Below are 20,601 nucleotides of genomic sequence, written 5' to 3'. Positions count from 1 at the left end.
ATCATATACGGTTCTTGCACATAAATATTGCGTTAGAATTGCTCATAACAGTTGAACTATTTCTTTGTAAGTTTTACATACGTGTATTTATCTGATATCGTAGAGTAAACAAAAAAACTAGTTCTACCTGTTTAACCGCAAATTCTTGGTCTTACCATGACATAATACATTGTCAAAATAAATAAAGCCTGTACCAGGCTTGTACCGTTCAAGGTTACGAATTATGCATAATGAATACAACGCAAAAACATTCTAAGCTAGAATTACCGTGATAAGACTTTTAAACCACCAATTAGATTCGTTAAAACGGTTGGTTTTATTATTTTCTTTTCTTGAGGACTATCTGTCTAATTTTGTCAACACTGTATCATAAAAATTAATAATTATACATTTAAAATTTGGTATATTCAATATTTACTCATTTATATCAATTTCGTACAGACGAATTTACAGATTTTGAAGACTAGATAGAGTTTATTGAATAAGTTGCTTTGAAAGAAGGTTCCACCCTTTTCTTGGGAGAAATCTTAGCCTATGAAATCTAAGGATAACTTACTTTTCTGTAAAACTAACTATCCAACCAGTTCATAATATTTATCAACGCAATGAAAAGATGGAAATGGAAAAGATTGAAAAGTCGCAGCCCTTATGTTTCCATAGATCGCGGCGATGTTTGTGGTGGAAGCAGCAAAGTTTACTTATAGCGAGTACCATTTAATATTCTATGCTTATATTAAGGCTTATTGTTAAACCTAATCACAAATCTGTGCGGTGTCTTGCCTACATAATGTCTGAGGCAATATTGCTGGTAGACAAAATCACGTTTTTGTCTAGACAACTATTTTAGTCGCAAAAAAACTGGTTCTTCCAAGTCATTATATTTTTGCTTATGAATCTTTTTCGAATTTTTTCTATGGACTTTGTAATGGCCTGGTTATCTAACACGTGCATGCATGACTTACATCATGATAAGAGCATGATAACAAGATATCAGAAATCAAAATATTGTGAAAATTGCGTCTTTGCATACTGATAATCAGAACTGAACTAGTAGACTGTATTGACGAGTATGTTTCGGAAGCTAAGATGTAAATATCATCACAGATCGATTTCTAATCGTAGTACTTAGGACTTGGTTTTAGAATTAAGAATTAATTCGTTAGCTGACAAGAGTAGAATAGGACTTTTGCAGTGCATATAAACTGTATTAAAATTATAGAGATTTGAAAGGCAACACAGGTGAAAGCTTACGCTGTTCGTAAACAAATCATGTTAGTCGAGCTATTGTATATCAAGTTACGCATTACATCTACTTACTCTGCCTACAAGTTGTGACTATAAGCCGATTTACTAAGTCTAGTACTACTATGTGTGGTGTGCTATTCATTCACTTGCGATAAATGAAAATGTTTCAATATACTATCTATCTAAAACTTTTATTACAATATCTGCAAGGATTGTCTTAAATTTTAACTAATCGTCACTTTTAATTAATAAAATGCTTAGATTTCTTCCTACGATAATAAAGTGGGTTACCTATTTGTCTTGGGAAATTGAAATAATTATAATAAATTATAGCTATTGTGTTATCTTAAAGTATTCCAGTTTTTAAAAACATAGATTAGATTTTTGTTTTGCATACAAAACGAAATAAAAGATTTAGTTTGCGTGATAAAACCAAAAATGCTCTATCCTGTTTTTGTATGACGTACCCGCTACCCAAAATAAAAACAACCTATTTATAATATACTACTTAATTAATCACTAAGTTTTTTTATTAATTTCTAATGTCAGTAGCTACGAGAAACCTGAATGTCCACACTGCGACAGAATTATAATCGAAGCTTGTAACGTTTGATACAATTTTTATATATTTTTAGTAGTCTATTTTATGGGGAGGTATAATTGTTCACTCTAACATAACATTAAAATTCACTATAACATTTTGTGTGATCGAATAGATATCGAATGCACCAGACTGTATCTATCATAACATTTTTAAAGTTGAGCGAATTGTACATTGTCACAGTGATTTTAATATTATAATATATATTTAAAAAATAGTTTAAATATACGTTCAAGTACTCAAAATGAATTTGGAATACTATGTAATTTAGCTAATATATCTATCTAAATGGATTGCAAATAGTCACAGATGGTTGTATTTTCTAAAACGTCCAGTTTGTTTGAAAAGGTCCTCGTAAATTGGCTCATCCCATAAACCTTTACTTCATAATTACATTTAAGCACACATGACAATGCGGGCGAAGTTGCCGGCACAACTATGTAGAGTTTCCTTTGAAATATATTATATTTGTCGTACTTTTAAGATGGTTTTAAACTTTCTAATATTATAGCCACGTACTTAAATGAGTCTATAAGGATAGAAATCAATAAAGACGCTCGAAGGAAAGCAAAAGTCGCCGAGTACGCGCAAACTCTCTGACTAGTGGAAGTTTGGAAGAACAATGTTTACGTTTCAACCGTGCCTCCGGACTCTGCTACGAGTAGGTATGTAGGTAGAACAACTAAGTACGGGAGTAACACTTAGCAACCGCACTCAATTAGCTTTTTTTAGAATACATTTTTACAAATGTGCCCAAGGCAAATAGAAAAGTACAGAATATTATTTTGTCTTACAGTTACACACTATGTTTTGTTAACAAATTCTTAAAAGAGAATGTTGCACTATTTTTTCGTACAATCAATATTTTTTTAGCCCCATGAAATAACATGCTTGTGTATCAATTAAAGTCTATAAGGTGCTTTATGTTAAACTTTATTGATTTAATATACTCTATATTATACTATATTGCTTTATATTTTATCAGACTTCTTCATTTCGCGTCTCTGACTTTTTAAAGAGTTGTTTGTAATAGCTCGGGTAGAATTATAATGCAATAGGTGTAGAGGTTAACTTTACTTTCCAAGATTAACTAAATGTACAGTATTTTATTGCTTTTATCGTGTCAGTGTAAAGTTTACTTTATACTTACTAAACACTTATTTTAGAAACGACGATTGATCTAACATCCTAAGTCAAAGGAAAGTTACTTTTGAGTTACAATAAGGCTTATTTTAATTTTGAGACAAAGACGTGGCTTGCGGCGGTTCGGAATACAGTCTTTGCAACAATTTTGCTGAAGCGCTGGAAAACTCACTTTGATAGTTCACTTTCTATGAAAACCAAAGAAAAAGCGTTATCAGAATCGGACTGGAACTATATTATTTTTACTTTTCTTAATTTATCTGGTGTCAGGATACCTACAGTTTTAACCATTTAAAGGTTTCATCGTTAAATGAACTAAGTTACTTATCACCTATGATAAAAACATTTCTTCGACCGAAAAATGAAGAACTTGAAGGAGAGATAGTGTTTCTTTCATAAAGTGCTGCAATGTAGCGCTACGCGCGAGTCGGTCGCGCGGTATCGATCTATGCGGCACTGGGTTTGTTCACCCGCCCTACCCAGACGTGTACCGCTCATTGAATTACAGACACCGAGAACCCGATGTTTATTACTTTCTCTCACACCCTGTATCTTTAGACGCGGTACATGTGCCATTTTAGGTATCGCGCGTGATTACTTTAACATTTTGCATTCATTCTGCTTAATGTTCTCATTCAAAACATTTGTAGCACTCCTTTGGGTATTGGGTAGCGATTAACAGGGTATTTACCTCCTAAACAAAAGGCAAACGCTTTACTAACTTAAAAAATGTGTTTACAACATTGATCGAAACGTTTGACAAAGAAGATATCATTAAATTGTCGAGTCAAAGACAAAAGATACGATCGTTATTTAAGAAAAATACTTGAGTGTAAAACAATCGCCTTGACCTGATTGTGCGTGGACCGAGGACCCCGCACTTGGCGAGGCCACAGCTTCTCTAACAACAGCAAATGCTCGGATATAATAAATTCCTTTCATGATCTTGCTAGTTCTAATACCGTATATATTAGGAATATATGTACGACGATTTATACATAATACAATCGCTTGTGATTTCAGACACAAGCCAAATAGATAAACCATAATATATCTATTAACATAAATAGTATAAAACTATAAGATTATTTAATCATATTATTATTGTAGGTACTTAGTAGATACAGTTAATTTACCTACATTAATTTGTCAATATATGATGACAACCATAACAGTTATCAATACGAATGATATAAACATACCTAATATAATGTTTACTAAGATTGCAACATTTATACAATACAAACGATAAGCTGTGTTATCATCATTAATAAAACAGTAGAAATAATATTATTTTATCATAATTTTAAGCACATAAAATCTTTGTGAGGGTATTTTAAATATAAAAGAATTTAACAATAATTTTAGAATCTTTTATAAGCTATCTGGGCTAGGTAGTGTCGGTTGTCAGAATGATATTGTGCGAGGCAAGACGAGGAAAATGGCAGACTTGTCGCCGCCAGCCCGCGCTGAATGGATCGAGACGGAATATAATGAAAGTAGTCTCGTTGTGAATGGAAAACAGATATTCACTGGTTTCCAGCTAAAAAATATCGCGGTCTTCCTTTAAATGTACACTTTTATAACGAAGACTTAATTATATTTTATTATCCCTCTGATATCAACACTATCAATCAATACAAATCTCTAATCATAAATCTCTGTATAAGACGTAAACAGTATAAATATTTGCTATATTTATTTGTATGGTCAAAATAATAATCCATTTCAATTTCACAGCATTTATTATAAAACTAAATAAATATATCACATGTTACAAAATTTGAACATAATATCGTGTTTTAACATTATCGTTCGGTGTCCCCAAATAATATTACAATTTAAAGGATAACTCCAACATAACCTTGGTCATCCGGGATTACATAATTCTATATTTTTTATTACTGAAGCAAAATAAAAAATAACAATTGTTCGATAGACATAGAAAATAGGGGACATTTTAATGAGGTATTTACAATTCTCTTGGACATTTACTGCAGAGGAAACAAAATAAACTAATATTTAAAAACTAAAGTCTCTCAGAACACAAATAATGTAATTCAAATAAGAATAGATAATCCCAAGCCGTACCCATAGTTTGAATGCATAACCTGTGATTGCAAATAATATTCAGCAACTTACGTTATTGGTACATTATCGGTATTATGAATTTCTTGGTACAATGTTCAGAATAATATTTTCAGCCGGTCCAACGAGGTTCCTGTTGGGGTCAATGCCTAACTTCATCTGCGTCTTTGCACAAGTCTCCACTCGGAACTTGGAAATAATCTTAGCTACAGCCAGGCGAGATTGAAGCGCACCAAACCGCATTCCTGAAAATAATCACAAAATATATTGTAATATTTTATTGTTAAGAAAGGTATATCGTTTTACTATTCTACGATGTTACTTGGCACTTTTAAAATAACACCTTCTACAATATGATCTATAACACTTATTACGTCAATACTATTTTGAATTTTATTTTTATTAGTATGCGATAGGAAGTAAGAAAACTAAACTAATCGTTACTTTAAATTATTACTAAACTATCAAAAATAAACATCATATACATACCGATACAGTTTCTTGGCCCAACTCCAAAGGGCATGTATGCGCAAGGGTGTCGAGCGCCCGCTAACTCTGGCTCAAATCTGTCAGGGTCGAATACTTCGGGGTTCGGGTAATACTTCTCATCATGGTGAATACCGTTCACTGACACTATTACTATTTGGCCCTTTTTAACAACAACGTCAGTGCCAGGTACTTTATAATCTACAAGTGCTTTTCGCTGCAAAGGATCGACAATTGCGTACATCCTAAGCGTTTCATTGAACGCTTTGTCCAAATATTTCATGTCTTTGATAGAGTCGTATGTAATTTCACCATTGTGTGCCTTCATGGCTTTATCAACATCCTCTCGTAATTTTTCTTGAATAGTTGGATTCAGTGCTAATTGGTACAACAAGTAACCCATGGTGGTAGAACTGGTCTCGTATCCAGCGACATAGAACACGAAGGCTTGAGCGGCGATGACGTCATCTGTTATCGCGAGGGACTTGTTCTCAGTGCCTCCCTTGTTTTTTCCACCACCGATTTCTCCCATTCCTTGGAGTTGTAAAATTAAATCCATGAAATCACCTCTCTCAGTTGGTTTTCCTTTCCTTTGTTGCATAATGCTTGCTACAAGCTTATCAAAGAAGTCTCTCACACTAACGGGAAATATTGAAAGGTCAAGCTTTTTCAGGATACCTGGATACATCATGTCGAATTCTAACGCATAACTTGGAATCAGAGCAAAATTGTCAACGGACTTCAAGGCGTCGTCAATGTCATTTTTGAAAGTGTCCATATCAATACCAAATGCACATGCAAAAATAGTAGACACCGTGTATTTTTGGGCCAGCTGGTGAATGTTATATTCTGGATCTGTCTGACTTTTCTTTTCCATGTAATTAACAAAAACATCAGAACGTTCACTTAACAGGTGAAACATATTTTTTAATTTGCCTGAAGTGAATATTGGAGTAAATCGCGTCCTCAAAGCGCTCCAGGTGTCGGAATCAGCGTGGAACAAATTCTTGCCCAAGCCTTTACTGCTCATATCAATTCCTCGATCTCTGAATAAGTCGAAGTCCTTAATCATGATGTGTTTTATAATATCCAAGTCCCGTATGAGTAAGCCCGGCGTCGTCATTCTGAATATTCCGACAACTTTTTCTTTGGGATATTCAGCGTAAACTTCTTCCATAACAAGACTCATGTTCTTTTGGCGTAAAGTATATTCCTTTAGATTGCCAAAGAATGGAACAGGTGTCGGTCCAGCAACATTTCTTTTCTTCCAGTAGTTGTAAGTTCTCGTAAAGTAATAATACACGGCATAGTAAACCGCTATTAACACTACCGGTAAATAATATAAAAACATTTTGTAGTGTTAATTCACCGAACTGAGCACACGAATGATCAAACTGTAATGATTGGCGCTATAGCTCGCCTTAATTTATATATTCGTGGGAAACGAAGCTGCGATTATACGTACTTTGATAGCTAGTCGACGATTAATTCTAACCTCTTTATCTCGAATTTGATTAAGTCGGATTAAATAATTAAAATAGATTTTTGGAGAGGTTTTGTACAAAAATAGATTTGAGGAATAATATAAAATCTACAAATTTAAAAAATATATTTTCCATCATTTATAAGGATTCTTTGCATAGATTGAATTTCATTAGAATATTTTTATCGCATACATTTCTAGTTAACACAAGTGTTTGACTTAAGACTTTACTTTATTTTATTCTGTATCAAAAGACCGTGGAATCGAATATTCACGGATAATAACAAACTATTCGTTCATTTCTTGAATTTATAATCTCATGTCTATTATTTATTTATATACATTATGTGAAAAGTAAACATCACCATATTAACATTTTCACATTGGTTTATATTCTTATGTACATATGTTACTGACTATATCAATGAGATTTCAAGGTTAAAACAACGTTTCTTTGAGCAAGTCTTGTCAAGTTACTGTTGATAAAAACAAAACCGGACAAGTTTTGTGTAGAACCTACTTATGTATTGCGTAGAGGTATAATTATGTACGCAAAATTTACTATGATTTTCTTAGAAATGCTCCTAATCATATTATTTATTGAATTGAGCAGTTGTTTATGAGATTCGGTTGAAGTGTCGATCTTTTTGATGATTGTCTGTAGCCATTTATTTCCTGTTTTCATTCTATGCAGTAAATTCTGCACAAAATTTTCATGCGTTTATGTTTCTATCAAAGCCTAACCCCTTCCGCTCGTTTGGGAGGAGACCCTTGCCCAGAAGTGCGAGAGTAATGGGTTAAAAAAATGTTTGCATGAAATGAAAGAGACAAATATTAAAAATGCATTTATTGTGAACTTCTTAATTCATGCAATAACACTGTTGGACAACGTGTTATCCTTCAATTGTCCTGATTTTTCGTTATAAGATAAAGGTATACCATCTAAGTTCCTACTTGGAGTAACAGTCAATAGCAGCTGTCCTGAAATATACTACTAGAAGGAATTTCTGTTGAATATACCATTATATATTGCTAATCTTATATTAAGTACTAACTAATAGATCTTGTTAATATTGATGAGACATCTGTGATCATTATTATGCAGTTAGCATCCCGGCTTTATGGTTACGTTATCTAAAGCGATAGACAAACGACTGTAGTTACCTTATTTATCTATTTCATTGAAGATTATGTGTCTATTTTTACCACTTATTATCCTAAGCACGATATTAAAACAGCGTAGTCATTATGTACCTATTAGCCTGTGTTATTCTTAACCTTTAGTATGGACTGTGCGTTAACATAGATGAGTAATAAAGTACATATGCACTGGAACTTATTGAAAATAGGCGTGACAACGCAAGTATGTTTTGATCTGTCGCTAGCCGGCTTTTTTATGCCAGTTTAAGATTGTCGAATAGACGAGCGCTAATCTCTCCGCCTTGTTTCGAGGCTCTATTATAATAATGTTTTTAAATGCGGCGTGTTTTTTTGCGTTGATTTTGACATTCATAGCCTGAAACTGTCTTTATGGTGAGTGCGACCGCCGCAAAGAGGTCACAGGTCGAGTCCAAAAAGTTTTTTCTGAGTTATTCTTTGAATGAGATATTGTCGAATATCAATTGAGGGGATATTTTATCCTAAAAGAGGTGCAAAATGGAAATTAAAATCAAACATTTATTCTAATATTATTATTCGTTTAGGTCAAATGCTGACACTTATGATAGTCAATGATACAGAGAGTGAATTTAACGCCAGTTCGGAAGGTAGGGCCAATGAGAAGAGCTGGCAAGAAACTCCTGGCCATTCTTTAAATATTTACACAATCGTATTGCGTAATAGACATAATCCATGGTCGATAAAATGTCTGATTTAAAAGTATATTCGAATTGATTATTTGTTATCAATGTATAATAAATGTGAATGAAACAAGGGAAGTTTGAAAGTGGCGTTCTTTGGTTTTTGCCTACCCCCATGGGAACAAAGCATGATTTCATTTATGTATCCATGAACTTATATTACAAGTATTCAGTTATTTATTTAACACTACGGCTGTTTTACTCAGAAGTGTATGCAGTAGTGGTTTACAATCTTGCCCCATGTACTAGGATTAGAGCTTATTGTTTTACAGCGGTTACTGAACTGTGGGCTAGTATTGAAAACATTTCCAGGTATATAACAGAAAATTGATAACACCAATTAAGAACTTAGGACTACACGACTACAAACTTATAACACATATTGTTAGAATTAGAAAATAAATTAAATATAAATAATAAATAAAAAATTAAAATATCGTACTTTATCTCTGTTCTAAATCACGACTTAAGACTTCCAATTTAATATGACCAATACATCTTATCGCAACGAGATTATATTTGTTAGATACATTTCAATAAAAACAAACATTACGTTTATGCTTATTCTTATGTAAAACAGGTATGATATACTAAGTTTGACCATCGACCCCAGCAGTATGCTTTTATATGGGAAAGACCTACACCTCTAGCTTAGCCTTAAGTCATGAATTCTTCACGGGTGAAATAAAAACCTGAGAGTAAAAATCGTTTAACCCTTTGACCGCCACGATCGTCTATACTCGACAAATCAGCACGCTATATTTTTGTCGACATTAGCCGACGAAAGCGTCGTGAACATGTTCTTATTTGTCAAGTATGGCCGACCGTGGCGATCAAAGGGTTAAGTCTTCCTAAACTGATAATGATTGGTTCCTCAGTTTTACATCGAGTAAATGAGATGCTATATTTAACGTGTCCTTGGTACAATATTCAAAAATATTTGTTCTGAAGGTCCAATGATAGCTCTATCTGGTTGTACTCCGATTGGAATCTTCGTCCTCTCACAAGTTTCCACACGGAACTTAGAAAGAATCTTGGCTATACATAGACGAGACTGAAGTGCACCAAACCGCATTCCTGAAAAGAAGATAATAATATTGTCTATATTCAGTGTATTATTAATTGTCATTATAGCTAGGCATTTTAACATTTATCTGTTTAAAATGCGTATAAATAATATAATCTTTTTATGAAGAGATAATGTTATCTACAGTCCCGATCACTTGTTACAGGAATTAACTAACAATACATTTTGGATTTGATATGAGTCCTAAGGGTTAGGTTAAATTATTATTATTCAACAACATTTAATTTAAGTATTCTGATTTAGATACTACTGACCTGTGATTTGCATTTCATATTTTATTTAAAGTTGCATTAAATATGATATGATTTTAAACATATTATTTCACTCACCGATACAGTTTCTTGGCCCAACTCCAAAGGGCAAGTATGCGCAAGGGTGTCGAGCGCCCGCTAACTCTGGCTCAAATCTGTCAGGGTCGAATACTTCAGGGTTCGGGTAATACTTCTCATCACGGTGAATACCACTCACTGATAATAACACTATCTGGTTTTTTTTAATGATAACATCAGTACCAGGTATCTTATAATCTTCTAGTGCCCTTCGTTGTAGTGGATCCACAACAGAAAACATACGAAGCGTTTCAAAGAATGTTTTGTCCAAATATTTCATCTCCTTGAGAGATTCGTATGTTATTTCACCATTATGTGCCATCGTAACATTATCGATCTCTTGTATTAATTTGTCTTGAACCTCTGGGTGCAACGCTATACTGTACAACAAATAGGTCATGCTAGTGGCAGCCGTCTCGTATCCAGCTACAAAGAAAACAAAGGCTTGCGCGCCTATCACATCGTCTGTGATTTCTATTGCCTTATGTTCAGATCCTTCCTTGCTTTTTAAGCTAGTAATTTCTCCTGTTTGTCGCATTTGTAATAATAAGTCCATGAAATCGCCTCTGTCTGAAGGCTTGCCATTTCTTTGAGAAACTATATTGGATACCAATTTATCAAAGAATTGTTTGACTCCTGCTGGGAAAAGGGAAAGATTCAGTTTTTTCAGAATACCTGGGTACATCATATCTACTTCTACCGCGAAACTAGGAGTAACACTTAACTTGTCTACGGTGACTAATGCTTCGTCCAGTTCACAATTAAAAGTATCAAAGTCTATACCGAACGCACAAGCGAAGATTGTAGCTACTGTGAATTTCTGAACTAGTGCATGTATGTCGTATTCTGGGTTTGTTTGACTCTTGTTCTCCATGTAACTGAGAAAAACCTTAGCTCGTTCGTTTAACAGGTAAAACATGTTTTTCAACTTTCCTGCTGTGAAAATAGGAGAGATCCGTGTTCTTAATGCTGTCCATGTCACAGGGTCAGCATGAAACAAGTTTTTTCCTAAACCTTCAGTGCTGTATTCGATCCCACGATCTTTGAATAAATCAAAGTCTTTAATCATTATATGTTGAATAATATCCAAGTCTCGTATAAGCAAACACGGGGTGGTCATCCTGTAAATTCCGACAACTTTTTCGTTAGGGAACATATCGTAATATTCTTGAATCACGATGGCCATGTTCTTCCGACGTAAGGTATACTCCTTCAGATTTCCAAAAAAAGGAACTGGTTGCGGTCCTCGAACATTTTTTGACTTCCAATAATTGTAATTTCTCGTAAAGTAATTATAGAAAACATAGTAAAGCACAATTAACACCACTGACATATGAATAATAAACATTTTTGTGTAATATAAAACACGGACTTAACGCATGAAATAATGACTGTACAATGAATCTTGACACTTAGTTTCGGTGTTCTTATTTAGGTTAAATGATAAAATGAACTAAAATAAAGTTGGTGAAATAATAACATAATTGCCTGAGAGATAAAGTAATTAGTTAACGAGTAACTCGGGCGCAAAACATATATTTTTATTATTTGTAAACTAGCTGCCCAAAACCAATACAAAATACCTACAATAAATAAGAATACGACATTGTCTAAATAATTCCATGTAAAATGCAGAATTCTTTTTTTCTTCTTCCAGCCACGAATAATCTCATTTCTTAAAAAAACATGGTTCATAATCTCAAAAACTATCATCATTAATAAACATTTTCAAAAGTTTTTAAGTATGTAGTTATGCTTGTTACTTAAAAGTTATTTGATTGTGTTCAATAATGTATGTATGTTGTCCAACAGACTGGCGGCGGGAGTGCTAAGGCAGATGTTGCGCGCGCGCCGATACCGTAGAGAGGAGCGCGCGCGGCCTGCGGGTGACGCGGCTACCACCCCGCGCGCCCTCTAGACCTACCTACCACATATACATTGCACTATATACGGTACATACAGTTTATTTTATTTCTCACCTTTTTATAAGCAAAATATAATCGTATAATCAACGGCATAAGCATGATGTATACGACTTCGGCCATGGCGACCACTTCGACTCCTTATCAGATTGGTACTGATATGCTCGGACAAGAAATCATAGATATTAGAGGAGCAATAACAACTACGAGCTCCTAAAGCTCAAGTCACTTGCATTGTTTTTTCTATGACAAAAATGAGCCACGCTCCGTTTTTCTTATATCTATGAAAGGTTCAAATGTTAGATTTTAGATACAGGCGATACGACTGTAGTGAAAGTTTGTTCTCACACTGTAGCATCATTGCGATCGATGTTACTTTTTACAAAGATTTTCTTTGCTATGAAAACCTCATCTTTATGAAATCTTATGGAAATGTCTTATGGATCTCTGTATCTAATAGTATCGTACAAATTATCCGTTTAAAATGGTTCTGCGTATTTGCAGATCGAGCTAGCGTTGACTAGTATAAAACAGATTTTTTTAATTAGAATTTTATTGTGTGTACGCAAAATAAATAAATTTCTCAATGTACGTATCTTTTAACCTCTTACTGACAGAGCTTACTATCGGTTCTTAACATTTTGCTCTACTTACATTTCAAAATTAGTTATCAAATACAATAAACCTCGTAAACGGAAAAAAAACAGAACTAAACTTATCAATATTTCTATTCATCGTGACACATGATTTCAAGATAAACTTAAGATAATTAAGACAAGACTCGTTCAGGGCATTAACTCATTCATAATTGTGGAAGTAAACTAGTAGAAAATGTGTGTTGATAACAGTTGGTTGTTGCAGGTCGGTCATGAAAAATCTTGGCCATTTGCTGGCTGTCCCTATCAGCGAACACGTGGTAACGTTCATCTATCTAGTAGCCGCGACCACACTGCTCTCGCGGACGACAGGTGGGTCTTACCTTACATTTTTACTTATTTAGTTCTGTCATGTAGTTATTGTCTTATTAGAACTAAAACCGCGTAACTTTATTTTACGTTCAATATTAAATATATTATGGAGGTATATAAAAGTAAATATGAATGTGGTGAATTTTGTGTTTTGAGCAATACGCAACGTCATAATGATGTTCCTAAACGTTTTAGATAGGTACCCATAGTATTTTATTCTAAGTACAGAACCATTAGATCATTTAAACGAGCGAGTGAAAGCTAGCGCTCACATTTTGCTATCAACTGTTGCCTATAGTGTTATTCTTGTAATTGACTACTTTCTCCTACTCTCGCATAAGCGCTGAAAGAAGTCGAAACTGTGGCAAATTAGTAAAATATGTAATTGTACATCAAACCTCTGTCACTATGCTTATCTTCCACGTGACTTTACTTATACTTGTTTTTATTCTTGCGTTGCTTCAAGTTTGATTAATGGGTATTAAAAACAATGACAAGGAGTAAACGGTTAGGTATAAAAACATGTCACTAAATAGTGTTTGTTACACCAAAATTATTTTTGTATCCCAAAAAACTTTTTGTAACCTTGCGTCATTTATTAGATTGACAGTAGCGAAAAATAAACTGGTTATATAAATGTAAACAAAGTCAAAGTTAAATCAAACAAATAAGTAAATGAGTACATTTACCGATAATTACATTAACCGTATTGGCAAACAAAAAATATGATTAATCTTTAGAGATTTGGATATTTTATGATTTATTGGGATTTATACGTTTTATTTGATACAAATAATTAAGTAGGTACCTAAGTAACAGCAATAACAAAAATATACTGTTTACTGAGTTAGCCAAGTTCTGTTCAGTGACTTTTACTTCATAGGTATTGCTAAGTTGTAATTTCAAATATAGATATTGTTGAGTGCAGTTAGTACATAAGTAAGAACAATAAGAATGTTTGGTTTGACAGAAGGGCGGTCCGCCCGTAGGTGGTTGGCGGGAGAACGCGGGCGTGGAGCGTGCGGCCGCGCGCGTTTCCCGCACCACACGCACCCGCCCATTCACTGTTAGCAGGTAAATATCATTCATTCAAACACATTCAACCTGTTCCCTTCATTAAACTGGGAAACCATACAATCCCAAACAAGGTAATCGATAAAACAGAAGAGATTTTCTCCAGCCTGGAATAAACAATACGTGGATCTAGGGTGGAGCGTGAAGACAGTATTTATTTCTATAAAATGCATCTTATGTTGAAATAGTTTTGGTTAAAAATATAATGTATTAATAGTTGAATCTATGTTCTGATCGAAACAAAGAAATTTTAAAGGTAAAGGTGCCACTACAAATGCGCAGTGCGGAAAAAACAAATTTCCCCTCCCGCATTGCGTATCTACCGGACGCAAAACTGGATAAGTTTTGAAGTAACGCGATAACTTTAGTGCTTGATTTTATATTGTAATATGTTTAATAGATTTTATGTTTAATCAATACATTTAAATTCAGCTAAACAGCTACCAACGGCTGAAAGGTTTAAATATACATGCTGTTGCGATTGGCTACTATATCTTAAACCATGGAAGGACCGATAGATCAGATATATTAATAATTATTCCAACCAATATTAATCCTATAATTCGTCCCGAAAGTGATAAAGAAAAGAAATAAAATATGTTACGTCCGTAACGCACAATATAAAGGACGCCCTTGGCCTAGTTCTGAAGGCACAAACACTGTCTTATAGAGCCAGGGAGGCAGTATGAAGGAAATTATATTGTTAATATAATACCACATCCTTGCCGCTCCGTTATTTGTATACAGTTTTTAATTCTTTATGACTTTTAATCTAGATAAAAACTCTACGATAAGATATAAATTCATTGTACATTTCAAATAACTTTTGAGATACGGAATAGGACAGGTTATAACTTGACAGTCGTATTCTTGACTACTAAAACTATGTATTACCTACTACTTATTTACAAAATCACGTTAATTACGTGTGTCAAGGGCTTGTAGACTTAAGCAATGTAATATTATATTTGGTTCATGATTCCTTAAAACTTTCAGCATATTGAACTTACTATGCTTAATCAAAACTATATCAAGGCTAAGATCGTTCACAAAAGCAAAGTCACGCAGCAGCGGCCGCATCAAGTTGCTTGCTCATCATTTTGGGTACATGCCAACTAGCGACTTGTTACTGTTATAATTCCGATAAGAGATTCAGTTTTATTTTATTTATGTATTAAACATCCAACGTTGTACATACCAGTAACTTCCTATGTAACATGTATATTAGCTTTGATTTAATCTAATGTGATGTTCTTTTTTATTGTAGTTGGCAGTTCACTCGGGGGGAGTTCGATAGACAATGTCCGAGGACTTGGACTCGATCAGCGAGGAAGAACGAAGCTTGTTCCGACCCTTCACAAGAGAGTCACTGGCCGCTATCGAAGCCCGCATAGCTGAGGAGCATGCCAAGCAAAAGGAACTCGAGAAAAAACGAGCGGAAGGCGAGGTGAGTGATTCAGAGCTCAAGCAGGTGTCGCGGTGCTGCTACACGAGTGTCGAGTGACTTTACAACTCTACACACTGAAGAAGCTAAGCTACCGATTACCATTAGGACAATGTCGGCTGACTTTGACACGAGTGAAAAAAATGTTAGCTAGCACACAAAAAACATCACTAACATTTTGTGTGGCACATACATGAAACAATAAAAAAACAACAAAGCAAACTCTGACGGATAATTTTTAAATTATTCCAGAACGATTTGGGGCGGACGAAAAAGAAAAAAGAAGTAAGAATGCTTGCTTGCCCCTTTAACCTTTTTACGGCTCGTTTTTTTAGAGAATTTTTCAGCAAGTTATCGCTTTCACAAACGAAATTTGTATCAACATAAAATATTGCAAGCTCCCACAACATTGGCGCCACATTTGTTCTAGTGCGATAACTTGTACTGCATTCTGATTTATGCATATTGACCGCATTTAAAGCATTATTCCTTAAACACATCGCTTTGTCGGCAAAGTAATGTAAAAACAGTGTTTACAAGTTTAGCTGTTACCTTAACGGAAGTGTAGTACGTAACAGCTAATCTTACAGTAGTAACAACGACGGCTTCTCATATTTATTTGCATTTCGAAAAATGTTTAACAGAGTTACCACCACTCTCTGACGATTCATGTAAAGATGAAATGCATTCACCGAATAGTGTCTCCCTGTCATTAATTTGAATAATTTCTCCCCCCTTTAGCGAGTAACAGATAAAAACCTTGTTGAATCGATAGCAGTCTTTTAGTAAACCTTGAACCCAGTATTGATGAGAGATAGATAACGTAGATCAATGCCCGTAAATCCAAATTCCAAAATATTGTTAAATACGATACCATAGAGTTGAGTGGTTTATATTAATTGACGAACGACTTATATGAAAACGTGTGAACTCCAATAACTATAAGCGTTAGTGTTCGAGTACACCAGCACATAACATTCACCATTTCAAGCATTGCACAGGACTGGCTCATGTTCGTCACATCATCATCGACTGCCGTCATCTAGGTCTAGCACGGTGGCATCACCTAGCTAGCGTTTAGTGCATAATAGTTTACACTAAATAATAAGTACAAATGAACAATTTTGTTGGTTATGATTCGTATTTTGTAACATTTTGGGCTTGCGCTAGTCACGCCTCCTATTCTGGGACCGTTTTCGAATCGACGCCAGTTCGTGACAGTAATGATTGTGTGGTGATTAACACCGGCGATGTGTTTGGATACCTCGCTCGCACATTCGGAATGGTAACATAATAGTGGGGAAGGTTTGAAACAATGCTTTTAGTTATGCCAGATACGCATCATAGTTACACAGACAGCAGCACTACACTCAATAAAATTAGCTTTAAACGCCTTCACCAGACATGCTGACTCAATGGCTCTGTAATAATATTAGTTGTCTAGCCAACAGTATTGTTACGAGCATTAGCGCATACATGCTCATGATATGGTCTGTTGAACTAGGCTTACATTAGGCTAGCTTGTTTCAACAAACTTGGATTTGACTCGATGTCTGAGAGTAAGTAAGTCTATGAGCAACGTACGACAAAAGACAAACGCACAGCTTAGGTACCAAGGATGTCATTTATATTCGTCAAAAGCAGATCGGGATTCCAGGAAGTTCTATATTTTTTATGTGGAGATGGTGATTATACTTGTATAAACAGTCTGACAATGCCTTTGTTCTGCTCTTGACATGTTTTGTAGAATATTTGTTGGTTTCCTCAGAGATATTTGATCGAAGTGTTGTATGGACGTAGGTGCGTTACGATGACGAGGACGAGGACGAAGGTCCTCAGCCGGACGCGACCCTGGAGCAGGGCCTGCCGCTGCCGGTGCGAATGCAGGGCTCCTTCCCCCCGGAAGTGTCCTCCATACCTCTTGAGGACATCGATCCCTTCTATCATAATCAAACAGTGAGTATATTTAAAACAGTCCAACGGTTCTTGTTGATATACACAAACATACCACGAAAATAAATCATTTCATAATCTTTACATCACGATAATATTGTCGTGCTTTTGATTGTGTCAAAATTTTGATTTGCAGTTTTATTTCCAAAGCACGTTGTTTATTGTAGAACTAAACAAACGGGTGTATTAGTTATTCCTCAAAAAAATAGGCATGATATTATCGTAATTGATAATAATTAATCATCTTACTCTTCATTACTAAGCATATTTTACTATATTGAAGATGTATTCATAAAGTACAAAGTACATGAAAATATAAAATATGTCTGATGATAGGCGAATGAACTATACATATCAAAAACTAATAAGTGTGCGTTACCTATGTACGTACATTTTGTACAGTAAATGTTCAACATAAAAATTAAAGACGTGGTTCATTTAAAATGTAATTATGTTATTTTAAAGACTTTGATCATTTTTATGAAGTTACAGTTCATTCAAATCGTTATAATAGGTAATATTATTGTTACATACAGATAACCTCAAATGAAGATTACAAAAGCTCTTTATCACTATATTTTGTTTATTAATATACTTCTAATTATTTATATTAACGTTACGAAGATAACTTAGATAAAACTGCTTAACTGATTATATGTAATGCTTACTTTGCCTTTTCGTATTTGAATATGCTGATCATAGTTTGACACCTGTGGAAGATTTAATCATAATCGTTAATAACTTTTGTTGATAAATATAATATTTGCGTCGATTTTAGGAAAAGCCAGAGACAATAATCATAATACCCAGTATAGAAAAATATGAAATTGAACATTGATCATATACATAAGGACGAAATAATATTATTAAACTGATAATGTGTTTTGTTTCAGACCTTCGTAGTGATAAGCAAGGGTAAAGATATCTTCAGATTTTCGGCAACAAACGCCCTTTGGATACTAGACCCGTTCAATCCTATAAGAAGAGTGGCGATATACATTCTAGTACATCCTTTGTTCTCGTTGTTTATCATTACCACAATTCTAGTCAACTGTATTCTTATGATAATGCCTACGACTCCAACCGTCGAAAGTACTGAGTGAGTATACCTTCTATTCTATGCATTTTTCCAACATCTAAGTTAGTTTCTTGATTCGATTACGAATTTCAATTTGCAATTTTGAAATACCACCGGACGACAGAACATATCCTTTCTTAGGTTCTAGAACATTAGTAGAGTGCACGCTAGTTTCAAAATTGTTAGTGTTTCAGCTAGTTTTCCAATTGATATAATCGATAATATTTAGAAACGGACGTAAATTGTTAGAAATTATATTTATAGTAAATTATTGGAAAACATTTTTAATATAAACATGTATTAATATACATAGAATTCCTGAATCGCTTTAGACAGGCGTATAGAGATTTATAACAATATTCCCTGGCTGTAATGACCAAATGCAATGCATATTCATGTTTGTCTAAAATTTAATTGGATACAAATAGATACCATTCAGAAAAGTTATTTGAAACAATACAATATGTGAGTGAACATTGAACAATTCCTAATAATGGTTGATGTTGTTTCGCCAGACTACCACATCAGTACTACTCATCTTCACCATCAACATACCTTCGACTACATACAGACTGCAATATTCATTAACTGTACATATCAACATGTTTTATTATTATCTTGAATTTAGACGTATTACCCATATTTATTATACATATAATATTACTGTATTCTTATTTAGATATATAATGTTTTGTTCATACATTTACTACCATCTCGGACGAGTTGAGATGCTGAACTTATATTGTATCTCATATTATAGAAATGTTTTTTATTACTTTATGAGTGGCGTTCCTCAGTGGAGGTGAATTTTTCCAGAGTTATCTTTACCGGGATCTACACGTTTGAATCAGCGGTGAAAGTAATGGCCAGGGGTTTCATACTACAGCCATTCACATACCTTAGAGATGCATGGAATTGGCTTGACTTCGTAGTTATAGCTTTAGCGTGAGTAGTAGACAATTTTATTGAATTATGTAGAACGTTCAAATCGTTGAATTGTAGATTATATATCGTTATATTTGATGTGTCATTTAACTAGTTCTTTATAGAAGAATATTTGTTAATATTTGTCGATTCCGTAATGAGAAAAATATTATAAAGTTAATAGTAGTAAAGCGATGTGAAGAAGTCCTTTCTTTATTTTTAATATAAATGTAATAGGACTAAAGTATTAGATTACAAAGTGTGTAGTGCTGTAGTTGCGTATATTAACGTAGATGTTGTTGTTGTGGGTGTCTGTTTGCAGTTATGTGACGATGGGCATAGATCTCGGCAACTTGGCCGCCCTCAGAACGTTCAGGGTACTCCGAGCGCTCAAGACTGTGGCCATCGTACCGGGTAAACATTACATTACTTATTATGTACATAGAGCTTCAAAATAATAGAATTGTTGTACTTAATTATATAGTTAATAATAGTTATTAACATAGGCAGTAATAATTTCTTAAAATTGTCGAATTAGAGAATGTAGGCATACCGAATAGGTATCTATTAAATATAGTTTATTTTGAATAAATAAAAGTTACTCCAATCACGTGCAAATCAACAAAAACATCTTATTAACTGCACGTGTACTTATATTGATAAAACATATATATTTTATAACAACAAGGACAAGTGCATCCGTCTTACCGTGACTTGCGTGAGCTTCATGTGATAACTACGAATGTGTTATATTCTGCAAGTCAGGGAATATCAGCAACACTCAACATATGACTTACGCAATTAATGATTTGCTGGTTTTAGATTATATTCTGCCTAATAATGGCCATTTCTGATAATGTCATAACGATGTTTGTGAGGAATGGTAGGCAAAAGATCTTTGTTGCCATAACAGACTT

General features: G+C 34.2%; 3 protein-coding genes across 3 annotated transcripts in view; 1 reads left to right on the top strand and 2 right to left on the bottom strand.

Moving 5' to 3' along the window:
- Positions 1-20,601, top strand: part of LOC142978954 (sodium channel protein para-like) — a 71,999-nt gene that overhangs the window by 29,017 nt on the left and 22,381 nt on the right. Inside the window, 9 exon segments of the mRNA XM_076123612.1 lie at positions 12,134-12,273; positions 13,105-13,211; positions 14,182-14,285; positions 15,553-15,732; positions 15,982-16,014; positions 17,530-17,685; positions 18,576-18,781; positions 19,577-19,705; positions 20,007-20,098. Coding sequence (XP_075979727.1) covers positions 15,586-15,732; positions 15,982-16,014; positions 17,530-17,685; positions 18,576-18,781; positions 19,577-19,705; positions 20,007-20,098 — 763 coding nt within the window. The 5' untranslated portion in view covers positions 12,134-12,273; positions 13,105-13,211; positions 14,182-14,285; positions 15,553-15,585.
- Positions 4,716-6,976, bottom strand: LOC142978955 (cytochrome P450 6B6-like). The gene is made up of 2 exons (XM_076123613.1): positions 5,567-6,976; positions 4,716-5,322 (listed from the first exon to the last, which is right to left on the bottom strand). Exons 1-2 carry the CDS (start codon positions 6,912-6,914, stop codon positions 5,153-5,155), a joined length of 1,518 nt encoding a protein of 505 aa, XP_075979728.1. The 5' UTR covers positions 6,915-6,976; the 3' UTR covers positions 4,716-5,152.
- Positions 7,879-11,727, bottom strand: LOC142978956 (cytochrome P450 6B6-like). The gene is made up of 2 exons (XM_076123614.1): positions 10,322-11,727; positions 7,879-9,982 (listed from the first exon to the last, which is right to left on the bottom strand). The coding sequence occupies exons 1-2, from the start codon at positions 11,667-11,669 to the stop codon at positions 9,813-9,815; spliced, it is 1,518 nt and encodes a 505-aa protein (XP_075979729.1). The 5' UTR covers positions 11,670-11,727; the 3' UTR covers positions 7,879-9,812.

Source organism: Anticarsia gemmatalis, chromosome 15 (genome assembly GCF_050436995.1).
Source record: "Anticarsia gemmatalis isolate Benzon Research Colony breed Stoneville strain chromosome 15, ilAntGemm2 primary, whole genome shotgun sequence".
Classification (NCBI taxonomy): Eukaryota; Metazoa; Arthropoda; class Insecta; order Lepidoptera; family Erebidae; genus Anticarsia; species Anticarsia gemmatalis.
This window is presented reverse-complemented; position numbering and strand designations above follow the sequence as displayed.